Below are 23175 nucleotides of genomic sequence, written 5' to 3'. Positions count from 1 at the left end.
TCACTTTAAGATGTCTTCTTATTCATGTTTTTGTTTTTTGTTTGTTGCGGTTGCACCCGATTCAAGAGCCGAATGGCTCACAGGGCTATACCAAATACATGAAAACTGAAATGCGGGAGGTTGACGGATTTGTGCATTGCAACACTGACAATGACTTGGGGAAGTCTTCACCCAGCAGTGGATGGCCAATTATGAATGGTTATGAATTTTGGACATCTCCACACCCCCCACATCATGAGCGGCAGAGAAGACGCAATGCCACTTGACCGTGGAGGTTTTCTCATCTTTATTCTACTGTTCATTCAACAGTCCAAGCACATTTCTGCGGCAATTAACAAAACCGTGTTCTCTTTAATAAAAACCCCACCAGACTAACGCGACTTCGCAACTCCCCGTACTTTAGCTCCGCAACAAATCGCAGTCCAAACAGAAATTGAAAATAAAGCGTCTTCTGACAAGGGGAGGGCACGGGAGGGACGAGGTGGTGGTAGGGGCGGCCAAGAGATGCAGAACGGGACTGAAATCAACTCTCACCTCCACCGTCATTAACAGAATATTTCAAAGGTAACACATCAACCATCTCCGACGATCCAGTGTGTGGGTCACATTGTAAGGGGCCATCCATTTAGTACGTGCGCATGGAGGGGGTTAACCCAAATGCATACACTTGCGTATGGGGGGGTCTACTGGTTATCGAAGCCTTGATAACCGTGTCAGGCTGAAGCCTGACTTTGCACGTGTTGACAATTCCTAGAATATATCACCTGTTCGGCTGGGTTCAGTCGGCATTTGAATCTAGCGGACACCAGACAAACCTTTTAAAGGTACGCGACTTAATTCCTTGATGCTGCCGGTGGTGGACTGTTTGCTTAAGCACGCCAATATTATTAATCCTTGATCGTTTCTGCGTGGATTAAATATCGACCGTTCTATAGGATTGGGTGGGGGGGGGTGATTCAAGCGTACGTACGCAGGTGGGGGGGGGTGTAAAAAGTACGCGTGCGTACAGGGAGAGGGGGGGGGAGGGGTCAAGCGGACAGATTTTTGCGTACGTACTAAATGGATGGCCCCATAACGGTGTTCTCCAAGTCGGTCGAAATTATTTTATCCGACTGCGTAGGTCGTAGTGCAGCATTAATGAAGATGGCAGTGAGATCTTGTTGAGCTGTGTTTGCACAACCCCCGCCGAGGTGTCTTGGTGTCTTAAATTTAGGGCACGGAGAGCACATGTAGGATATGATCGGTACGTTCACGCCATACCCGTTACATATTAGGTTTTCAGTATAGCCAATGGCAACGTAAGTGCACTGTAACGTGATTCGAACTGGTGCAGCATTGAGATTCGGAAAAAAATGGGATGAACCAGAGTCACGGTGACCTCATTCACTAAACTTTGATGGCCCCTGCCACATACAAAAAAAAAACCCACTTCAAGCAGAAAACGTGTATGGGGGAATTTAGATTGTCGCACCCTGCACACAAGCTCCTAAACCTAAGCCTCTATGGCAACCGGAACCTGTTAATAAAACACATAAATAATGACTTGTGGGTGCTGTGGTTATCAACCCTGTGTGAGGATTGCGTCTGGCTGCTGACGAGACAGTGTTTACGGACCAAGGTGACGGCGCGTGGGGGGGGGGAGATTCTGCGCCGATGATGCCGCTCACACCACCCGCCGCACTTCGAAGAAGCGCTTCAGGTAGTAGATCTGGCCCAGCGTCATGGCAACCAGGACCAGCGCCTCGAAGAAGGCCCAGAGCACCACGCGACTGTTGGTGTTGTCATTCACTGCATGCACACACACGGAGCACACATACACACAGGCACGCGCACACCGCGTCACTCTCGCACGTAAATCGTGTGTACGTACAAAGGGATGGCCGGTTCAAATGAAGAGGTGATTCTCGCATCTCTTTTACAGCCCTGAACCAGAGGTGGAAATTCCACATTCCTATGGCGGAGGTGAGTTTATCCTAAGCACAACCACTTCACTTTCCCACAAAGTGGTACATATTTTAACTACCCCGTAGGGATTATGGGCCGAGTCAACTGCCAAACAAGATTTTAACTGCGAGCGGCTCACTCTACCACCGAGTCTCTGGCCAGGTGATACATGTATGGCTCTTTAATCAATCCACTGCAGGATTAGGGAGGGAGACACCACGTAGAACATGTGCATTATTTGACCATGAAGTGTCTCGAGTAATTTGTTGGGTCCACGGGGCGGCACCATTCCTTTGAGGGTCGCAGTCCACTTCGACCGTCGACCGCCAACTCAAGTGGGCAATGAGTGGAGTCGCCACTCTCCAATAAACCAATTCCAAAACATCGATGCAAATGTCCCATGTTTTTGCCACTAACCCCTGAACGTGAGTGTTCATGGCGAGAATGTCGGCGTGTCAGGGCATCCACTCACCCGACCGATGGATCCGCTCGCGGACCTCCATGTACTCCTGCTCATGCTTGACGGCCGTCATGGCCGTGGCGAGTTCGTTAATCATCTCCTCCAACTTGTTCTGATGAGCTGCGACACGCACGCAGGCCGTTACACACGTGGGTCACGAAGCCACGCCCGTCAGCGTGTCTATATAAATGCCACCAACGCAATCCCACAAGCTCAAGATGAAGGTCAAACCAGCCTCTTGTTTTTCAAGCACTAAATACAGCCCACGCACAATTATCTGTGGCCGGATTATCTTGATTGTGGCTTAACCACGCGTGTTAAAAATAAATATATAAATATGGGCACACTGATTCAAATTATGAGCTGCTCCTCACTCATCGTGGATCAGCAACTCAGTGCCTAGATGACCACAAACATCCACAAGTAAACCACTTCCTCTAAGAAGCACTCAGTGGGGGACGGGGGATAAAACAAAAACAGCGCAAAACAATGCATGTAAAATAGCCTCTAAACACAACTTCGAATTCATCACTCCCATTGAACACTAGTTAAAAATACCTTCGTGTTATATCTTACATTGAATTGTTTTGCATTATCCTTGTTTATTCTTTATCCGGGACGTCCCTCCACCGTTATATGCCGGATAATGGTGAGTGACGGTGTGAGTGTGTCTATAGGTACTGGCTAACAATGAGCACTATATGATGCCTCAAGTACTGCCGGAAGTGTCACTGCAACAGGGCATTCTTGTAATTCCACGTGTTAGCATGCAATGTATTACTAAAGTTAGCGCCGTGGACATTGTTATGTCTGGTATTAATTGGGAATTTTTTTTTCCCAAAGTTATGTTACCTATGAGCAAAACAACACCTCAGGCAGCCTCACCAGTTAGTCTACAAGGCAGCCACTAGAGAATAGAGGCTCGGTCACACAATGAACACTGCCAAGGGGCACACACACGCGCGCACCGCGCCACGGGGAGACACATACCCTCCCACGTATCTCGACCTGGAGACACGGAAAGAGAAAGGTGAAGTAAGAGGGAGCAGCAGGAACAGACGAGAGGTGCGAGACGGTGTGAAAACTCAACGGGGGGGGGGGGGGCGAGAGCAGGCGTCGGACAAACGGAGAGCGGTGCCGCTAACAGCCCACTGCAGGCCATGACAAGAAAGTATACATTTTGTATGTGTCACATGACCACAAAGATTAAATAATGGATAAGCTATGTAATGTAATACTATCACAGCTGTGGGACGTAATTAAGCTATGAAACTAATTCAAATTACTTTAAATCTTATTGCTGCAGTCTTTCAAATTCAAGATACTTTTTCACCATTTTAAAGCTAAATCGTGGTTGCGTACTAAATCACGGTAGGTGTGGCCTGATTGTATAACTTTACTGACACCGGCGGCTTATTTTACAGAACATCTTATAATCTGGAGAATATGGTATTGGACTTTTTTTTTTTTAAAGACCCGAGTTGCAGCTGATAATTGCTGCACCCCATTTATTCTTCTCATGCACCTGGGCACCTTCAGCTGCTTGCGCTGCTCAACTTTCGCTTAGTTTGCGTACGCCCAGCACGGTCATCACTGGCTGCAGAGGCACTAAGCGGGTGATCTCCAGCTGACCCCGAGGGGTCACCGCAACGCCTCTCACCCTCGGTCTCCATGTCCTGGCCCTTGGGAGTCTCGCCCATGTCGATGGTGAACATGACCATCTTGGGCGTCATGGTGGACATCTTGTTGCCGAAGCAGAACTTGTAGACGCCGTCCATGTGGGCCGCGAAGGTGTACTTCCCGTTGGATTCACGGTCCCCACGGTAGATCTCCCGTCCATCGGGCCCTGTGATCTGCACACATCGCATAAAGTCGGGTCATGAATCTTACATTTTTTAAGCGTTACCAATAAATGCAAAAAACACGATGTGATTCTTGCTTTGACTCCAAGACTGAGCGATGTGGTCAGGTATGGTCAATAAATACGCAGAAACGTCAAGGACGGCACTGTGAGACCCTCAGCCAGCAGTGGCCTGACAAAGGGCTGTAATGATTCTCATGTTACAAATCATTGAAACTGCTTTTTGTGTTTAGTTTGCAATTCCCCCATATCTCCAATTAGCATGTTTGGCTGCGTAGGGTGCGTAAGAAGTTCAGCATACATGGACACATCATGGGGTTTCAATGTTCTTGCACGCCAATCGGTTCAACTATGAATGCAACTATGGGATTCCATTATCAATTCCACCACTTTTGAAATCAATAATTAATCGATGCAATATTTTTTATATTGGCGTAATTCCCAGGAGCATGGAGATAATCTGCCCTGACTAAACCTTCTTAAGGCACATTGGTACATTTATTTTAATTCTCTAATATATATTACAAAATCACTGCAACCTGCTCTCGTTTGCCTCTTCATTTCATCACTTTAATTTACTTTAATTGCTCACGAAAATTAAATTTAAACCACTGAAATGTATTCACTTCAGGTGATTACAGTTTTTTCTCAGAATTATAGTCTAGCATGGTCATGTAAACCCCAGACTTCTAGTCCAAACCCCTATCGTGTGTCTAGTCCAAACCCGACCGCTACCCTCAACTCTATCGCTACACCGACCCTACCCTAATTTCTACTGCCACCCCCCAACCTCATCTACCTCACTCTAACACTCCCGCTAGCCCTATCTCTACTCAAGAATTAGAAACAACACTACCTCAACCAGCACATATAACCCTACCTCTCTAGCTCTTGGCCCACGTATTGATTTATTGAATACCCCGGGGCTCGAGTTGTCGTAAGATCCGGGAGAAGCTGACTGTGGAGGGTGGGGCTGTCGAGAAGAACTGGAGAGGGCACCCGAATGAGGACGCATGACAGTCAAGGGGTCTGGGTTTAGAGACCCAGACTGGCAAAGGGACCACCTGGAGACCACAAAGGGCTGCGGCGAGGACTTCAAGGACGCGTCCCTCGCTCCGAGGGGCATGAGGACCCGGAAATAGGACATAAAAAGAGCACTCTTTGCATGTTGAACTTCTTTCGCACCGCACGTAGCCAACCGTGCCAATCGGGAGGTGCGGGGGAAGGACAAAAAACGAAATACACACAAAACATTTCTAAAGAAATTAGTTTTCAATCGACAAGGGAGAACTAAAAGGGATCATCTTGACTTGAAGCTTTCGTGACTGCAGGAATTCATATTCTTTGGGTATTTCGGTAAAGTCACGTAGATAGGTTCAAATAAAATTACAAAAAACGACGTTTCGATCGCAACGCAAGCGACGCCATTGGTGATGACGACCGCTTGTGTTGCGATCGAATCGTCGTCGTTTTCTGTTATTTTCTTTGAACCGATCGACGCGACTTTACCGAATGACCCAAATAATATCAACGGGATCATCTTTGAAGAGGGGAACCTTCGGGGACTGCTACTGGACGAGGGGGGCACGAGGCAGACCCTCGAGAGCAACAGGTGCGGTGAAGGGAGCCGTCGGAAGCCCCGTGTGGTCACTGTGAAACAGGGGGACCCCCAAGCATGTCCAGGTGATCCGAGGGGATCAAGGGGGACCTATGAACTCGAGAGAGCCCCCTTTGAGTCACCGCGAGGGTTACCATCTCGGAGGTACAAAGAACCCGGACATATGGTAAAGAAAAAGAGTTAATACCGGTTGCTCAAATGAGCACTGAGGCGGTGCTCAGCTCTTATTCACAGGCCTGAGCCGGTGGTGGGAATTCCACACTGCTCGACTTTCCCACAAAGTGGTCCTCGTTGATAACCGAAGAGATGGTGGAGACGGTGTCAACCCCCCACCAACCCCGACACGGCGGATTTACACTCGCAGCGGTCGGGGGGGGGGGCCTGCGAGCGCCTCCTCGCTCCACCGCCGGAGCCGCCACCACCACCTGGTGTGGCCGCCCGTGATCCAGCGAGTGAGGCGGCAGCGAGAACCACCGACTAAAGCCTCCACTCTAACGCTTCCATTTGCTGGGGGCTTTCTCGGGACCCGCCGCCTCACCGCGGGGACGAGGAGGCTCCCCCAACCGGGGCGGGCAGCGAAACCTCTGTGGGGGGGGGGGGTCCCCTGTGGGGGGGGGGGGGGGGGGTCCCCTGTGGGGTGGGGGGGGTCCCCTGCGGGGGTGGTGGTGTCCCCTGTGGGGGGGGTCCCCTGTGGGGTGGTGGTGTCCCCTGTGGGGGGGGGTCCCCTGTGGGTGGGGGGGGGGGCGGTGTCCCCCCGGCTCCGCCGCGGCCTAGGAGGTGACGTGTCCGTCGCGCCCGCCGACGCCGCTCACCTCCACGTCGATGTCCAGGAAGCCGCCCTCGGCCACCTCGAAGATGAGCCCCATCTTCGTGCCGGACGTGACCTTCTCGAAGAAGCACTCCTCGGCGTGCGCGTCCACGCTGATGAAGAAGGCGAGGCCCGAGCGCGGCGCGGCGCCCAGCAGCAGCAGCGCGAGCAGCGCGAACAGCGACAGCGGCCTGGGCACGAGCGGCGCCATTGCTCCTCTACAGCAGCCAGGCCCGGAGACGGCGCGCTCCCATTGGCCCGTGCGTCCGGGCGGTGCGGGCCAATCGCCGACGAGCACGCCCGCTGTTGACACGCGACTGGGCGGCTCTGGGGGGTGAGGCGAGTTGGCTCCGAGTCGGCCATGTTTCGTAGGGAAGGAGAGAAGGGTGAGAAGGCGGCGCTTGTTCCCCCGACCCCACATAGGCTTCGTTTTTGGGTGAGCAGAGGCGTCGGAGCGATCGCGTCGTTCTCACCGGCGGTCACTGTCGGTCAAGCTGAGAAGGGGGGGAAAGAAATACACCCGGAAGTGTTTCGTTGTCGGTCATGTTGGGTGAGTAAAGTCGCGTGAGAGGTTCGGTCGGCCATATTGGATGGGGGAAGAGACGGCGACGTTACGCGCGCGCCACCATTGCACGCGCGTTATCCCTGAGCAAGATGGCCGCCCGTTAGCAGCGGCTGCTTCAGCTGATTCGGGTTCCGCATTGAAGTTGTCCACGCGCCCACGTCACGCCGATTCGCGACTCTTTAACGGTGACGATTCGTGACAAACCCCAGTGTACTGTATGTATGGTTGAACTTCTTTTGCACCGTACGTAGTCAACCATTGCTAATCGGAGGTGCTTACCGCACTTAATGACAGGGCCAGTCTAGAAAACACCCCCATTGACTTCCCACAACGCGCTTTGCTGACCCAGGAAATACATTTACTACGATAGCGACATTCATTACCACATAAACAAAATGTACTCATCTTCTTGGTTCTTTCTACGTGACTTTACCGAAAGAACCAAGAAGATGAATCCCTGCAGTCACGAAAGCTTTAAATCAAAATGTACTCGATAAACTTAACATGAATCCAGCAGTGTATTGATCACGGCCGATCTATTTAATATATTTAATTTGAGCGATTTGCTTAGCTTCCCTATCCTTGTTTGTATTGTTTGTTATCGTAACTCACTGACCCGCCCCTACTGGACGAACTGATATAAAGAGCTTCGTAGCGCATCGGATTTACACTGCGGTCTAAACCAAGTCTGCTGCTGGCGTGGCCGCGCGAATCTGCGGACGCCAATGCGCGAATAGCGGCGCGCAGCGCAGAGCCAGACGCACGTGCGCAGCCGCTCGCTCCTGTTGTCTCCAGGTCCACTCATCATCCCCTTGGGCCCCCCCCCCGAGTCCCGGGGTATCCTCCCTGCTCTTCCCGTGCACCACACCGGACCCCTCGGAGCCATGGCGAGGAGGAGAGCGATCGGCCTGGCGTGCGGCTTGGCCGCGTCTGCCGCGGCGGTACTCGTGCACAGATCCACCCTCGACCACCCGCCCAGCATCAACGTGGACGCGCCGCCCGTCAAGTCCGCCGCGGACAAGACCCCCGCGGTGTCGACTTTGGCCTCCTGGGACCACAACTGGGACCGGTAAACGCCGCGCTGGGCCCCTTGGACGGCCAAGCCAACACTGCCTCACCTCGATTTGACCCCATCTCACTTGAACCCTTATCCGACTCGGCCGCTATGCCCCCAGGTCGCCCTCGCGTGTACTGTTGGTCGGTCCACTGCTGGATCAGGCCCCACCCTCCCCACCACGCCGTGGGGCTCGTGTAGGTTTAGTTGGCCATTCCTCGCCACGCTGGTCAGTGCGTGTCTGTGAAGGCTGGTGGGCATAGGCGCTCGCCCACCCGGCGTCCGTCAGGCAGGCGCCTTCCCAGATTGGGCGCGTTCAGGGGGGTTCGGTCGCCGCTCTATCAGCGGGGAACAGCAGTCCCCCCCCCTTGCGTTGGCCCTTGTATGGGGCCGCTAGCTGCTGCTGCGTTTCGGCGATCGAAGTTAAACCACAGGCCTCTAAATGAAATGCCATCATCGTCAGTCATCACCAATCCACTGCTGGATGAAGCCCCCCCCCCCCTCGTTGGGCTGCCGCTCGTGCGCTGGGGGTCGCGGAGGACGCGGCCCCGTGGGGGGCGCGAGGCGGCGCGCCGAGCAGGAAGCCGGTTTCCATGGTGACGTGAATGAGTCACGGGCGGTGGGTCGGGGGGGGCTTGAAGAAAGTTCTCGAAGTGGGGAGAGGCCAAGCGGCAGGAATGGGGGGAGGGGTACAGGGAAATGAAGCTCTATGATCCCACGGGATGCGGACTGAGTCCACCGCCTGCCATTGGGCACAGAGCGGGCGGGCAGAGCGGAATGAAATGTGTGGACTCGGGGTAACCATTAACACCGCTCCCCCCGCCAGCATCACAACACGTTCTTTTTGGAATTGAACCTCATGGCGGGACCCCGGGGTCCCATCAGCCCCCCGACTCTCACATGAACTGCGTTGCGACGTAATTTTATGTCTGCTGAAGGCAAACGACACGGTGATCTGTTCCTCTCGACGAGCTCGACACGATGCGCTAATCAAAGTTTCACAGTTTTGTTTCTGACTACGGCATTCGTCCTCGCCGCTGCACTTGGACACAACACGGCAACGGATCGATCCGCGCCAGGCGGGTCGCGGCGTTTGTGTGGGACGGAGTCGCCACAAATAAACTACGATTTTGACTTCCGTTTATTCGGGACCCCGGGGTCCTGCCATGAGGCTCAATTGGCCAAAGCTCCCAATGCAGGAACCCTCCAGAACTGCAGTTTTGAGGCTCTGGCTTAAAAATGTACAAAGGACTTACTGGAGTGAAGTTTGGTCAAGCAACGCCCCCCCCCCCGCCTTCAGTTGTTATTTGGCTGCTGTTAATTATACAGCGAAGACCTGCAAATGGCTTTGGTTTGTGTGAGATGGGAGCGGTGGAATCGGCGCATGTGCTGCGGCCAGGCGGGTTGCTGTGTGCGCAGGACCGCGAGAGATGGCGGCGACTTGAGGCCTTCATCCAGCGGTGGATTGATCACGGCCGATGATTAGTCCGTGATGGGTTTGGACCCCGACACGGTGTGACCTGCTCTCTCAAACGCCGCCCCCCCCCCTCCCGTTTTAGGCGCCAATCCACGTTCCTGGCGGCGAAGGCCAAGGGGAAGGAGAGCAGCGTGAATGGTGTTCAGGAGCCGGTGCAAAACGAGAAGGAGAAGCAGAGGGGCCATGGCGCCACGCGCCACATTCTCCTCGTGCGCCACTCGCAGTACAACCTCGCCGGGCCCACCGACGAGCAGCGCTTCCTCACCGACACCGGTGAGCTGCCAGGGTCCGGGGGTCAACGGTCGGTGTCGAGGTCGTGGTAGAGGCAGGATTAGAGATGGGGTTTGTAGGTTAGGGATTTGTGGATGGAATTGGGGTTAGGAGATGCAGGTTGGTTAGAGGAGGAGTCGGCAACCTGAGGCTCTTTAAGGACTGCTTCGTGACGCTGAATGTTAAGGACCGTCTCTTATATGCACATGCATTGTGGCTCTGGATATATTGAGATTTTTTTTACGGAATTCAAAATAAACGTCTCTTATTTTGGTTGCCGACCCCTGAGTTAGAGTTGGGGGTAGAGTTATGGGGACAGGTATGGTTTTAGATGTAGGGTTAGTGGTAGGGTTAGTGATAGGGTTAGGGTAGAGGTGAGGCAGCACAATAATCTCCCGAGTTGGATGTCAAAAGCCACATGCTCGCTAACAGCACTTGCCCCAACAGTTTGTGAAGGCTATACCAGGGGCATCTTTGTCTTGGTTGTGGCGAGCAGGGCGTGAGCAGGCCGAGCTGACGGGGCAGCGGCTTGCCAGCCTGGGCTTCCCCTACACCCGCATGGTGCACTCCAGCATGAGACGCGCCACCGAGACGGCGCAGATCATCAGCACGCACCTGCCCGGTGAGCCACCGTGACGCCGTGTGACGCCGCGCGCCCCCCGTGTGCTAGCCGTGGAATCCCACGTCAGCATTTGGGTTCGCACGGACCCAACGTGTAGCACATTTTACATATACAGTACAAAGCATATTTGACCATCGTAAAGCCACTCAGATCAATTAGCCGGCCACATCCATGCTTTAGAACATGCAAACCGAACACTTGATGCAATTGCTTGTGTGCAAATTGTTCACCTCCTGCTGTAAAGACCTTGCTCGCAATAAAATGTCAATAATGTATATAAATCAACAGTCCAAGTAAACAGAACCCCCCCAACCACGAGGGAGATTTTCCTCATTGATGTTGTGCTAAGTGCACCATCTTAGTGCTGTCGTCCCTGTCGACTATTCGTCACGTTGGGTCTGCTTGTTGTTTGCTAATAATGAGTTTGGTACAAAACATCCCCACATTTCCCCTCTAATTGAAGTGAATCTCTCACGCCTGCTAAGTAACAGGCAGCACGGCAGATGGTTGGGGCTTGTACCAGCGACCTTTGCCCCCCCCACCCCAATGTCCCTGAGCCAGCTGTGTTGTGTGTCAACAGACGTGGCCCTGAGCAGTAGCGACCTGCTCAGGGAGGGCATGCCCATCCCGCCCGAGCCCCCCATGCGCCCCAAGCCCGACTTCCAGGTGAGCCCTCGCCAGTCCTGGACGGGACGAGCCGGCAGCTTACCTCCTCGTCTTCTTGTTTTGCACGCGGTTTGAAAAGCAACGGATCGAGTTGTTTTCGATGCTTTGGCCACGGCTCACGATGATGATGATGCCGCCGAGTTTCGAGAAGCCAGTTGATGGCGCCTACCATCGCCAGATAGATTCCATTTATACCTCCTACACGAGCGCGCCGTTGGCAAGGCTCCAAACTAAATGGGGCCCCTGTGTAGAGGGGGGATGAGAGGCCCTAGTGAAGGCCACGGACACAGAAGGACACAGTGACGGAGATAGAACAAGAGCCGAGGAGAGTGACAGACACTGAGAGGAATGCAAAGAGAAACCGGGAAAGAAATGTAGATACACGGACAGAAACGTGTCGAGACAGACGTGGAGAGTAACGGGGAGAATCCTGGTGGCCTCTTTGAAGAGGAGGCCGAGTGGCCGCGCCTCCCCGACCCTGCTCAACTCCAGCACTGCTCCTCCGTTCACGTTTCGGGCGTTTGGGATTCATTCTCCAGATGTTGTCCAGCAGTGTGGTCACTCTGGTTGCAACGACTCAAAGCCAATTCTCGAACAGGAACTGATGATCACCAATGTTTTTAAAGTATATGCAACTTACCTTTAGGCGAATGGAGTGGATGAGACGTATAACACAGACAAGACGACGGTAGAAATGACGCCAAAGACAATTTTTCAACACTTGCATCAAACGGTAATAATTCACCATTGGAACCTCCTTTGCCAGTAGCAAAATATGATAATTGTTTTTTTACCCTAAACCAATGATCATATTTTGCTATTGGCAAATGAGGTTCCAATAGTGTAAATGCTTACCCCGAGCTCTCATACTCTGATGGTGCATTGTCTTTGAGTTGTGCGCCTTTTGGCGTCATCTGGTCCAACACCATGTGAGACTCGGCTCTAAGGAAAGCTGTCTCGGGTGTGGACCAATCAACTTCAAGGACAGTGCATACATTATCAGAGTTGTGTTTTTTGTTCGCATTCCGACCGGAGGTATTGTGGTCAATGCAAACATGACTCCTTGTAAAAAAAGGTGTCAGTTTTGTTGACAGATAAAACGGTCATAATTCACCCACGAGTAGTGTGCGGAGGAGGCGATGGGCAACGTGGTCGCATGTCTCCGCAGTACTTCACGGACGGGGCGCGGATCGAGGCGGCGTTTCGCCAGTTCATCCACAGAGCAGAGCCCGAGCAGCAGGCGGATTCGTACGAGATCATCGTGTGCCACGCCAACGTCATCCGCTACTTCGTCTGCAGGTGAGCGAGCGCGACGGGGCAGCCTCGCCGTGACAGCCTCGCCGTGACAACGCCTACAGACGCGTTTACAGCCGCCTCTTAATGTGCGGCGTTTTTTTGTCAATCCGCTTGTGGAGGGGGGGGGGGGGTCCTACCCGCTCCGTGCGGGTCCTGGGAGTCATTCCACGTTGGGCCGTGCGGAGAAAGCACGGGAATGGACCTGTGCCATCGTGCTTGGATAATGGCATTGATATAGATTAATTCCACAATCTAAGCATAAAGCAAGGCTGGCCATGGCATGTGATGTATGTTGAACTTCTATAACACCGTGTGTAGGTGTAGCCAACCGTGCCAATTGGAGGTGCGGGGGAAGGACAAAATGTACCCACTATGCCCGTTGGATGTGGCGAGAACTACAGGTGGTGAGATCCACGCTGGCTGGTGGTGTTGTATAGGTGGTATTGTGGTGGTGTTGTGGAGGTGGGGAGAGTCATGCTGGCAGTGGTGTTGCGGTGGTGTTGTGTAGGTAGTGTTGTGTAGGTGGTATTGTGGTGGTGTTGTGGAGGTGGTATTGTGGAGGTGGTGAGAGTCATGCTGGCAGTCGTGTTGCGGTGGTGTTGTGTAGGTAGTGTTGTGTTGCGGTGGTGTTGTGGTGGTGTTGTGGAGGTGGTATTGTGGAGGTGGTGAGAGTCATGCTGGCGGTGGTGTTGTGTGCCGGTGAGTGCAGGGCGCTGCAGTTCCCGCCCGAGGGCTGGCTCCGGATGTCGCTCGACAACGGCAGCATCACTTGGCTGGCTGTGCGGCCCAGCGGCCGGGTCGGACTCCGGTCGCTCGGGGACTCGGGCTTCATACCGGCCACCAAGCTGACACACTGACAGCGACCCACAAGCCGGCTCGCCAACGGTGGCCGATGAGTCGGTTATCCTGCCCGCCGCGGCACCACGCTCTCTCCCGCTTCTGGAGGTCTTGATTTAGTTTTTTAGGGGTGTCACTCACCGGACGCTCGTCTTGAGTCTGTGCACGTGTCCAATAAAATCGTTTTGTATTGTCCACACAAACGAGGTTCTGGGCGTGTAAATAGAAAAGACTGGGAAGCACCTGGAGAAATTGGTCGTGCGAGGAACTGCGGGAGGAAAATGAGCTCAAGGTTGCTGTAAGATGATATGATGGGTGGACTGCAATGAAGGTCATTGCCCAAAACGTCGCCTATTCTGATTTGTTTCTAACGCCACAGTGTTAATGAGGAACGTGTTGAGTTTTGTTGTGTTCGTGCACCGCTGCTGTTGCAGTGTCGTCAAATTATTTGGGGAAAAAACGGAAACTTTGGAGGAAAACCTGCCAGAGGCATCACGGAGACTGAATCCCTCGTTGGGGCATGCCGGGGTCAGCAGGGACGAGATTGGCACACGCGCTGCAGATTAATAAGGGCTTGCGTTTATTTTCTAGATTAAGAAGCAATTAAACCACAGTAGGAGACAAGGGATACGGTTTTAATACGAATTATAAAATTGCGTTGTTTAGCGCACGGGGTTAAAATGCACCAGTAGTCACACAGAGGATCTAAACCGGCTACGCGTTCACTGCACAATACGTCTGACAGGAGACTGCTGCACCGGCGTACGGCCACCACAGAGGTTCACATCTGCAGTTTAATTACAAGCGCTCTATGCCCGTTGTACACGAAGCATGTGTAGTCTCTCTCTCGATACCAGATAATAAAATGATTAAAAATTCACAATGATTCGCCACGTGAGAGCAGCCCCCCCCGTCCCCACCCCGAGCAGAACCCAAGCCTGGCACGGCCTCGGAGAAGCACCCTCGCCAGAGCTTGCGTAAAAAAAACTTAAGCCCAACCACCAACAGAAGAGGAGCGTGCGCGTCTACACACGCAGAGCGACGATGAACACAACACTGCAATAACCGGAGCCCCTCCCCCCGGGGTTACACCAAGCTGTCCACAGAGGTGCACCTCAACCCACCCACGTTCAAGGTACATTGCACGTGATCCATCGCCAAGGCAGCAGGGGGCACCTGGCCAGGCCCCGATAGCCAAATGGGCTGTGTCCTTGCGTCTGGTGGGATCCACCACAGCGCATATTACCGTGGCAATGGGGAGGTGTGCCCAGTGCAGAGATTAAACCCCAGCACCACAGTCTGGCCCCTCCCCCGCCCCCCCAAGCTGCTCGAGAATGTGGTGGTTTCTGCAGGTTTCCTGGCTGCACTCATGACATCTGCTGCCGGTTGGCAACGTTCCCATGTAGGAATAACTTATAAAACTGCATCGAGTAAGGACTGGAAAACAACAAATGCTACTGTAAGCACTTTACAAACGTGACTGTCCGGCCACGTTTTAGATATCTAATGACCGACCACGCACAACTCAACAAGGCTACATGTAAAAAAAATATCACTCGACATGATGTCACTTTTGACAATTGGTCCGTAAGTGCGGGTCGACAGCGAGACTTGTGAGAGAAATGAAACGGAGTAAAACGCTGACTCGGGAAGCGCTGCTGGCGTGCAGGCCGAGCGGCTGGGGTCGGGGTCGGGGTCAGCGATGCCAGCAGCGGCTTGAGGGCGGCGCCGGCACGGCCTACTCGTCCGCAGCCGCCGTGGTGCCACGCACGTTCCCCTTCTCGCGTAACTGTACACACGTACAAGCAAATTCATGTCAGCGTGCGTCAACGCACAAGCGGTCAAACGTTCGCTGCCGCCAGACCTCTGTTTTCCAGGTACGAATAGAGCGGCAGCTTTAACTCAAAGCCGAAGATCTGAATCCAACTTGCTGGCTTTGAAAGATAACGGCCAGCCCATCACGCGAGGCGGCAAGTGAATTCCCTCCGCCGTAAACGCACGCACGCGGCGTTCGCCAAGACTGCAGCCTGACCCTGTGGCCATTTCCTGTCCGGCTCCGCCACTTTTGCCGAGAAAGCATTTTGGCTCTTGTTAACCGCGACCTCGTGACTCCGTGCCCTCACAGCCCCACTCACCTCGTCCAGCTCCCGCTTGGTTTCCTCCTCCATGCGCCGAATGTCCTCCATGGTGAGGCCAACCCAGCGGTCGATCCAGCAAAAGAGCTGCCGGTGGAAGTTGGTGAAGATGCGCCGCTCTTGCTGCGGGGTCAGGGTGCGGGGAAAGAGCGACGCAGCTTGAGTGGACACGCACGCACGTGTGTACGAGTGCTCGCTATACCGGGGGATCTTTGTTTTTCTTTGTACACATGGCTCAAGCCCCAAGATCCACGACTCCAGCACATCTCCCTTGACAAAGAGCAGTGCAGCAAAACAAATTGTTGTACTGTACTTAGATGCTCCCCACCTTCACCAACCCTAACACAGTGTGGAAGGCCCTCATCTAGCAGTGGATTAACAACAGGGCTGTGCTCGCAAATGGTACCTAATACAAAGTTTGGGCGGGTGCATAAAACAGTCAAAGTGATTTCCTGCTCAATTGAGTATTGATGTGGTGCTCATGTTTTGTTTACAGTCTCGAACACAGTTGTGGACATTCTACATTCCTATGGCGGGGGCGAGTGCATCCATAGGGAAACCGCTTGATTTCCCCACAAGTGGTAAATATTTTATCGACCCTGGAAGGATGATGGACTGGGCACATACCTACAAGGTTTTTTTTGGCGCATTTGCCTTTAACGGTGCAGACTGGTGGCAAGGGCAGACGCACCTTCTGGATGAAGCTCTCCATCTTAGTCTGCAGCCCCCACCACTTGAACTTGACCGTGACCAGCTTGTAGGCGCACATGTGCGGGCAGTCCTCGCGGTTCTCCAGCTCCGCCTGGCATCCAGAAGCACGCAGACATACCGCCGACGGGGACGGTGAGCGCAAGCGCGCTGCATCGTCGCTCACCGGCAGTCGGCCACCTCCTCGCCACTCTTCGATTGCTACTACCGTGCATTGCCACGAACGACACTCGACGATGATGCCAAGTGTGTTGAGGGCTCGGTCTACCAGACTAACCGCTTCATCTCACCTGTACTGTGTCCAACCACCACCACCACCACCACACTGTAGGACACAACATTTATCTCTGTGCTTCTTCCCTTGCACTACTCCACTCTGGAATTCCCTCCCATTATCGTCTCTCTTTCAGCAATCCTTATAACCTTTCTAAATCCAAGAAGATACACATACAATCTTATCTCTTACACCTTCACGAGTACCGTTTTGTCGCTGGCCAATTGGCGTTTTGGTTCTGTGCTCGGCAACTGGCGTCACGCTAAGCGTAAACTCTTAACAAGACTAAACATTTCACTTGAAAGGGAATAAACAAGGAGCTACAACGAGCACGCGTTCCGAGCAAGAATGTCGCACCTTCCAGTTGGGACCCAGAGGTCCTCTGCTGGTCTTTGTGGACTTGAACAATGCAGGGTCCTCCTCTGTCTTGTAATCCTGAACAGCGCACACACGCACAATGTCACATGCACACAGCGCTAGACAAAATAAATATGATTCACTCAAGCAGACAAAAAGACACCCAGACCCACTGTAGGTGGTTTGTAAAAATCTTCAAGTGGTGGACTTTTCACTCTTGACGCTACCACACACGGCTTCATCGTAGACGACGTTCATGCAAGATACCGAACAATTTGCAAGAGAAGGTGCGCTTACATTCCTCACAACTGGCATATGCACTGCAAAACAAAGGAGCGGTCACTCCGGAGATTACGTTCACCGCAGAGATGGAGCGATGGAATCAGCTTGAGTGAAGCTGTTAGATGGATTGCTGACATTTGGAATTGGTGCGATCATTCTCATAGCACGGAGCGATGATCGCACAGAAAAGTGCGGCGATTCACAGACGCAGTCTGCAGTAGTTTCATAGTCGGGGGCGATGTTGCTGTGTGTGAACCCATTTCAGTAATTTAAGTAATTTTCTTACTTGACAACGATAAACAATGACGCTGGCACACAATGGCCCACTCTGTTCGAATGAAGTTGGGGGAAGTTTAACGTCTGCCGTGAAGCAGAGAGCGCACATTTAATGGTCAATATATGCCTCTAGCAATAACCAGATGGCTTGGGGTGTGCCCTGCACTCAGCGGTGGATTGACCATGGCTGGCTGATGTTGATGTTGGAGGTGGATTGACCATGGCTGGCTGATGTTGGTGTTGGAGGTGGGAGGGCTGTGCCGGACTCACCGAGGACAGCACCTGGTTCCGGTCGCCGATGTCGATGTGCATCACCTCCACCTGCTTCCAGGTCGGTTCGTCCAGCCCGTGCACCTGGACGCACCAGGCCGGGTGCACACACGAGAGGGTACGCGCGCACGTTTACGCGCCGATCCGCGGTCACCGGTTCCCGACAGCGGCGCACACGGTGATGCCGTCGCCCGCTCCGGTCGCTTGCCCGCAGCGTTTCGGATATTCACCGTGGGGCTATTCCAGAAGGGGTCCGCTGGCTCGCTCACCAAGCTCAGCGTGAACACTCAATCACTGCCAGCCAACTCTGTGCGCCGAACAAAACGAACCGGGAAGCCAACACTGCGCTATTGTGCTTTACACCGGCCTGCGTTGTCACTAACGACATCATGAGTCAAGTAAAAATACGTGATTACAAGTAGTCTGCGACTCGACATTGTGCGAGACTCAGAAGTGTCCTGGAAATGTCGTGACAACACATGCACACACAGAGTATAAACCCACGCTGGCTTCTTTGGCCAATGTGAGTTATTTGTATTACCCGCCCCTCCATCCCATTCTGCCCCCAACAGATGGTCGCATAATGAACTTAATAATTCCATTCACTTGATCTGCCTGCTCTCAACAAAGCCCTACCACTGTCTGGCCAATGTGGATCATGTGGATTATCAAGTTTTTTTCCAAAACGCTCCCCAAATAAGGAACCTGTCGACGCAATCACCAACTCCATGCACAAAATATTTGTTTTAATCCACCTAAACGCGGAGATCCACTCCCAGGCATTGTGACTTTGGCTCTTGCCACAGGGCCAAGTGCATTATTACGTAAATACTCAACCCACAGACGAGACCCACCCAGAGAGGATGCCACACCAGGTGCCCCTTGTTTGCTTTGGCGCTGGTGGAGAAGCAAGGGGGAAACAATGCCAGACCTAGCGTAGCCTAGCAAACGTGGGGGCTAGAAACCACCGTATCTCTCCGGATGACTTGTACGAGACAAAAAGTGTTTGTAAACGAGCAAACGGCTCGATTTTAGCAAACATTCGCCCCATCGAACGCACGCACGTTGCCAAACCGAAAGCACGCTGGCGAGCCGCGTCTACAGGCAGCGTGCAGCAGCGGTGCGACCGGCGCGCAGGCCTGTAACGGCAGTGACTGCAAACCGGGAACCAAAACACTCACGTTCTCCTGCGTCCCCATGTCAGGTTTGTGCCAGGTCTCGATTTTCACAAAGAAGTCATCCTTCATGTACTCGTTCTGTGAAAACGCACGCAGGCAATGTCACGAACGTGCAGTCAGATGGGAAAAAAATGTGGCGTATAGGAAATGGATTTGGTTAAGTGAAGCGTGATATGTTGGGTGGAATTTTCTCTTACCGTCACAACTTGGGACGTTATATTGATCAAAGTGGGGAAGAGAATAAAGAGAGAAGCATTATATTTGGGACCTCGTGACCGATATCAAATTTCACAATGTGCGATGTGATGATGATGCGTAATGTGCTGTGGTGATGCAATGTGTGATGATGATGTGATAATGGTGAATGTGTGATATGACGTGTAATGCGATGTGCGAAGCGTCGATGGAGAATGTGTGAAAGTGAATCTAACGATGGTGTGATGCGTGACGTGATGATGACGTGAAGATGGTGTACGTGTGGTGCGTGGCGATGTGATGAAGAGAGAATGGTGCAGGGGAACTCACTGGTTCGACAATAGGGGTACGCGTTCCACGCCTTCTCGTGAAACACGAGGGACCCCTCGGGGGCAAATATCCTCACGAAATTGGGAACCTTACTGCAGGCCACCAAACGCACACACACGGGCACACACACACCCAACATCAGGACCTTCGCCAGGAATGTAAAGGAACATCAGCAAGCACGATTACTGGGCTTTACTGAGATGCGATTGGCTGTTTGTGGTGGGATCTACAGAGTACAATGGAACATCCAGAGTCAAAAATCCCCGTAGTTTACACCGATTTAGATTGGAAATCTCACGGAATGTTTCAATTGTGCCATTATTACAGCACCGTGCCTAATGAACAATTTACCTCGGACGCGCCCAATCTCATCATATCTTAGAAGCTAAGCAGGTTGCAGCCTGGATAGTGCTTGGATGGTGAACCACCAAAAAAAGGCAAATATCCCCCCTACAGCCTGAACAGACTGTTGGGGGGCAAGTGCTGTTAGCGAGCACCTATGAAGGCCGGCACAGCACACGAGGGGGTCGGTGGTCAGTGGCGATGTCAACACACCGCACCAGGTACTCATTTGAGGCTGAGTCGACCGAGGAGAGGCCCAGGACCAGTTCGGATAATCGTCACTGGTGTTGGCCGTGAGCAGGAATCGAACTCGGGTCGCCGGGTTTGTAGCGCAGCGTAGCGCTAACCACTACACCACCGCTCCCCATGGTGTACCGCCATGCACACACACACAGGGTGTTGTTACAGGATGGGTGGGGGGGGCGACGTGGTGGGCAGCAGACAGCAGTGCAGAAACATGCTCCCCTGTAAGCTGTAATTATAAACAGTCGACGCTGCCCACCTTCGCGCGACATTAATATAAACACACACACTCCATGCATTTTCTGTGGTGATATTCGATCTTCACCTTGTTTTCTAGAAAATAATCCATTGTATAAATAAAAACAACTTCGATCGGAAAAAATATCAAAATTTCCCGGTCTCAAAGGGCGTGGGGAGGGGGGGGCGATTGCCCCCCACGCCCCCCCGGATGCCCCGCGGTGGAGGGGTCGCGGCGCACCTGTGCACGTGGTAGATCTTGTGCGTGTACTGCCCCTTCTCGCCGCCCTCCTTCTCGTAGGGCTCGTTGCGCAGCACCTCGATGCCTTCGCCCCCGCCCGTCTCGTTCTTGCTCGCCTCCGCCACCGAGAAGAGCTGCCCCACTTGGTACTGGGGTCACGCGAAAGGGCAGGGGGGGGAGTCACGCGAAAGGGCAGCAGGGGTCAGGTCACATTCAGGGGCGAGGCCTTCTGAAAGGGACATGGTCACGTGCTTGTCTGTGAATGAAGAGACTCGCCGCCAGACGCATTTTGCTACTCCCTGCCCCGAGCAAAACTCTCGCACACCGCGGGTCTGCTTCGCGTTAAATAGGCGTTGGGTCCGTGTGGCCGTCTCGTATCCGCACACCGCACGCTACGGCTGCCCCCCGAGGCGAGGGCAGTGACCCGGCTGTGCTGCCTCGAGCACTGGCGTGCAATCCCCGGCAGTGCTCAGAGCCACTCCGACTCTGGGACCAACAGCTTCAGTTTTTCAGTTTCAGTTGCATTTATTTGGTATAGCCCTGTGAGCCAATCGGCTCTTGAATCAGGTGCAACCGCAACAAAAACAAGAACAAGAAAACATCTTAAAGTGACTATGTGGAAACAGAAATCCAAGAAAAGACAGCAAAAAATTGCAGAAAAAGCACCGTACACCAACACTGTGCAAAAATCCCAGTGGGATGCAAGTCAAACAACAGCAGCCACAAGACAACTGAGATTAAGGCCATCAGTCTAACTCCGTACTACAACAAACATGGCCAAACCAAAAAACTTTTCGAAATCACCAAAATAAAGCCGTAAAATGTAACAGTGATCATAGGAACTGTGACGGAATTTTCACAATAAACGACATAAACAACATGTACCACCACCAAACCCTGCAGCCATAGCTCGCTGCATGAGTCACTCCACAACAGCAGGAGCATCAGTCGGAGTATCAACATTTTCAATGCACCCTTGAGATCAGCACACTAAATCAAAACACAGGTCATACTTTGCAGCGGTCATCCGAAGCGAAACATTTTATTTTATGCCACTGAGCGACAGCGCAGTCGGTGGTGCGGCGGCCCCTCTCTGAAACCTCGACACCCTACCTCGCAGGCCCCCCAGGGGTCGTTCGTTCCCGATCGAACACCGATAAGGGACCTGTCACCCCCCCCCCTCCCCCCCGTGAGAAGCCGCGGAACCCGTCCAGCAGCTGTCAGACACGCGGAGGAACCCGCGGCGAACTTACCTCCTCCACGGAGCATGGCAGCAGCACCCGGCTACGGGGGGGGGGAGGAGGCAGAGGAGGCGAGAAGTTAGAGGGAGCGGTGGGACGGACACCGCTTCAGTGTGGTGCAGTGGTGCGGGCGTGCGGGAGGGAGCCGAGGGAACTCGGGGAGGCAGCGGGGTGAGGGTCAACCTCGGGGGGGGGGGCAGGGGGGGGGGGCCTTGGGGAGGAGAGAGGCTAAGGGGACTGCGGGGAGCCGAGACGGGAGACCCTGCAGAGGCACCGCGGGGACCGCGGGGACCGAATCCATAATGGCCCCGATAGACCCCGCGGGGACCTGACGGGGAGAGACGAAGGCGGCTGCCGGGGAGCGAGGGGGCAGATGGAGCTGAGGGGAGACGCGTGGGGAGACAGCGGGAGACCGGACGGGGTGAGAGGGGGTGAGAGGGGGTGGGGGAACCCACGGGTCGTGGAAGGGACCCCTGTCCCGCAAAGGGGGTAGGTGCCGGGGTCCCCTCGTCGGCCCCCAGGTCTATCCACCACCACCACCTCCACCCCCCTCCACCTCCTCCTCGCCGCCATTGAGCGGGACTCACAATTCCTTGACGAGCACCATGGCGAGCCGGCCCGTGACGTCACGCCGGAAGTGACGCAGCCTCCAGGTTACGCCCCCCCGCGCGCGAACGATTGTGGGACGAGTGTGGGCGGGGCCACGGGGCGAGCGGCGGTTGGTGGAGACGTGGGACCACGTGGGCAGTGACCCCGGCCAATGGGACGGTGCGGGTGTTGATCTCGCCCCGCCCCCCTCCAGCACAGCCGCCGGAAGTGGCGCGAGACCGGCGGAAGTGGGCGCGGCTTTTAGCGGTCGGTGCAACACGTGGTTGTTTACCTGTCACGCAATGTCCACGTTCTTGTGGCCGGGGCCAGTGCGCCACAGCAGTCAAGGAGTCTTCAGTGATGCCCCCGCTCAGTGGAGCGTCGAGGCGGCGCTCATGTCCTGTTTGCAGCTTTGAACCAGTGGTGGAAATTCGCATGGTGGAGCGAGTCTATGCATCGGGACAATTCGATATCAATCTTCTTCTTGGTTCTTTCGGTAAAGTCACGTAGAAGGGAATTAATAAAATAATAAAAATAAAACATAATAAAATAATTCTCACGACGTTTCGGCCACAACGCAAGCAGCCGTCCTCAGGTGAAGAACAGGTCTGTCGGGAAGACAGCGTCTGAATGAAAAAAAATCATCAATCTTGATTTGCAGCTTTCGTGACTGCAGGGATCCATACTGAAGACGTGTTGCGATCGAAACGTCGTGATGTTATTTTTCTACCTACGTGACTTTACCGAAAGAACCAGAGTACGATATAATCACTTTCGATTACGTTAATAATAAGTGCATG

The 23175-nt window shown here is 53.6% G+C and overlaps 3 protein-coding genes across 3 annotated transcripts; 1 reads left to right on the top strand and 2 right to left on the bottom strand.

The window, feature by feature from the left end:
- Positions 1-271: 271 nt before the first annotated feature.
- Positions 272-6934, bottom strand: TMED2 (transmembrane p24 trafficking protein 2). Its single transcript, XM_078595149.1, has 4 exons — positions 6696-6934; positions 4065-4257; positions 2417-2524; positions 272-1788 (listed from the first exon to the last, which is right to left on the bottom strand). Exons 1-4 carry the CDS (start codon positions 6900-6902, stop codon positions 1664-1666), a joined length of 633 nt encoding a protein of 210 aa, XP_078451275.1. The 5' UTR covers positions 6903-6934; the 3' UTR covers positions 272-1663.
- A 448-nt stretch (positions 6935-7382) lies between these two features.
- On the top strand, positions 7383-14358 carry LOC144719313 (serine/threonine-protein phosphatase PGAM5, mitochondrial-like). Its single transcript, XM_078595148.1, has 6 exons — positions 7383-8325; positions 9870-10060; positions 10554-10679; positions 11260-11345; positions 12514-12644; positions 13351-14358. The coding sequence occupies exons 1-6, from the start codon at positions 8141-8143 to the stop codon at positions 13496-13498; spliced, it is 867 nt and encodes a 288-aa protein (XP_078451274.1). The 5' UTR covers positions 7383-8140; the 3' UTR covers positions 13499-14358.
- LOC144719316 (phosphatidylinositol transfer protein beta isoform-like) lies at positions 14038-22450 on the bottom strand. The gene is made up of 11 exons (XM_078595151.1): positions 22375-22450; positions 21800-21830; positions 20547-20695; positions 19484-19575; positions 19156-19163; positions 18962-19036; positions 17781-17864; positions 16953-17030; positions 16305-16415; positions 15614-15736; positions 14038-15267 (listed from the first exon to the last, which is right to left on the bottom strand). Exons 1-11 carry the CDS (start codon positions 22392-22394, stop codon positions 15217-15219), a joined length of 822 nt encoding a protein of 273 aa, XP_078451277.1. The 5' UTR covers positions 22395-22450; the 3' UTR covers positions 14038-15216.
- Between the last annotated feature and the right edge of the window lie 725 nt (positions 22451-23175).

Source organism: Lampetra planeri, chromosome 6 (assembly GCF_965212315.1).
Source record: "Lampetra planeri chromosome 6, kcLamPlan1.2.h2, whole genome shotgun sequence".
In the NCBI taxonomy this organism is placed as follows: Eukaryota; Metazoa; Chordata; class Hyperoartia; order Petromyzontiformes; family Petromyzontidae; genus Lampetra; species Lampetra planeri.
This window is presented reverse-complemented; position numbering and strand designations above follow the sequence as displayed.

Excerpts from the sequence above, each read along its gene's own strand:
- TMED2 (XM_078595149.1), bottom strand. The coding sequence starts at position 6,902 with ATGGCGCCGCTCGTGCCCAGGCCGCTGTCGCTGTTCGCGCTGCTCGCG. Across the intron at positions 2,525-4,064 it reads CCAGGACATGGAGACCGAGG|CTCATCAGAACAAGTTGGAG; the intron begins GTGAGAGGCGTT and ends TGCGTGTCGCAG. Across the intron at positions 1,789-2,416 it reads CGAGCGGATCCATCGGTCGG|TGAATGACAACACCAACAGT; the intron begins GTGAGTGGATGC and ends GTGTGCATGCAG.
- LOC144719313 (XM_078595148.1), top strand. The coding sequence starts at position 8,141 with ATGGCGAGGAGGAGAGCGATCGGCCTGGCGTGCGGCTTGGCCGCGTCT. Across the intron at positions 8,326-9,869 it reads TGGGACCACAACTGGGACCG|GCGCCAATCCACGTTCCTGG; the intron begins GTAAACGCCGCG and ends CTCCCGTTTTAG. Across the intron at positions 11,346-12,513 it reads GCCCCAAGCCCGACTTCCAG|TACTTCACGGACGGGGCGCG; the intron begins GTGAGCCCTCGC and ends ATGTCTCCGCAG.
- LOC144719316 (XM_078595151.1), bottom strand. The coding sequence starts at position 22,394 with ATGGTGCTCGTCAAGGAATT. Across the intron at positions 19,576-20,546 it reads AAGATCTACCACGTGCACAG|TAAGGTTCCCAATTTCGTGA; the intron begins GTGCGCCGCGAC and ends GGTGGCCTGCAG. Across the intron at positions 17,865-18,961 it reads ACATGGGGACGCAGGAGAAC|GTGCACGGGCTGGACGAACC; the intron begins GTGAGTGTTTTG and ends TGGTGCGTCCAG.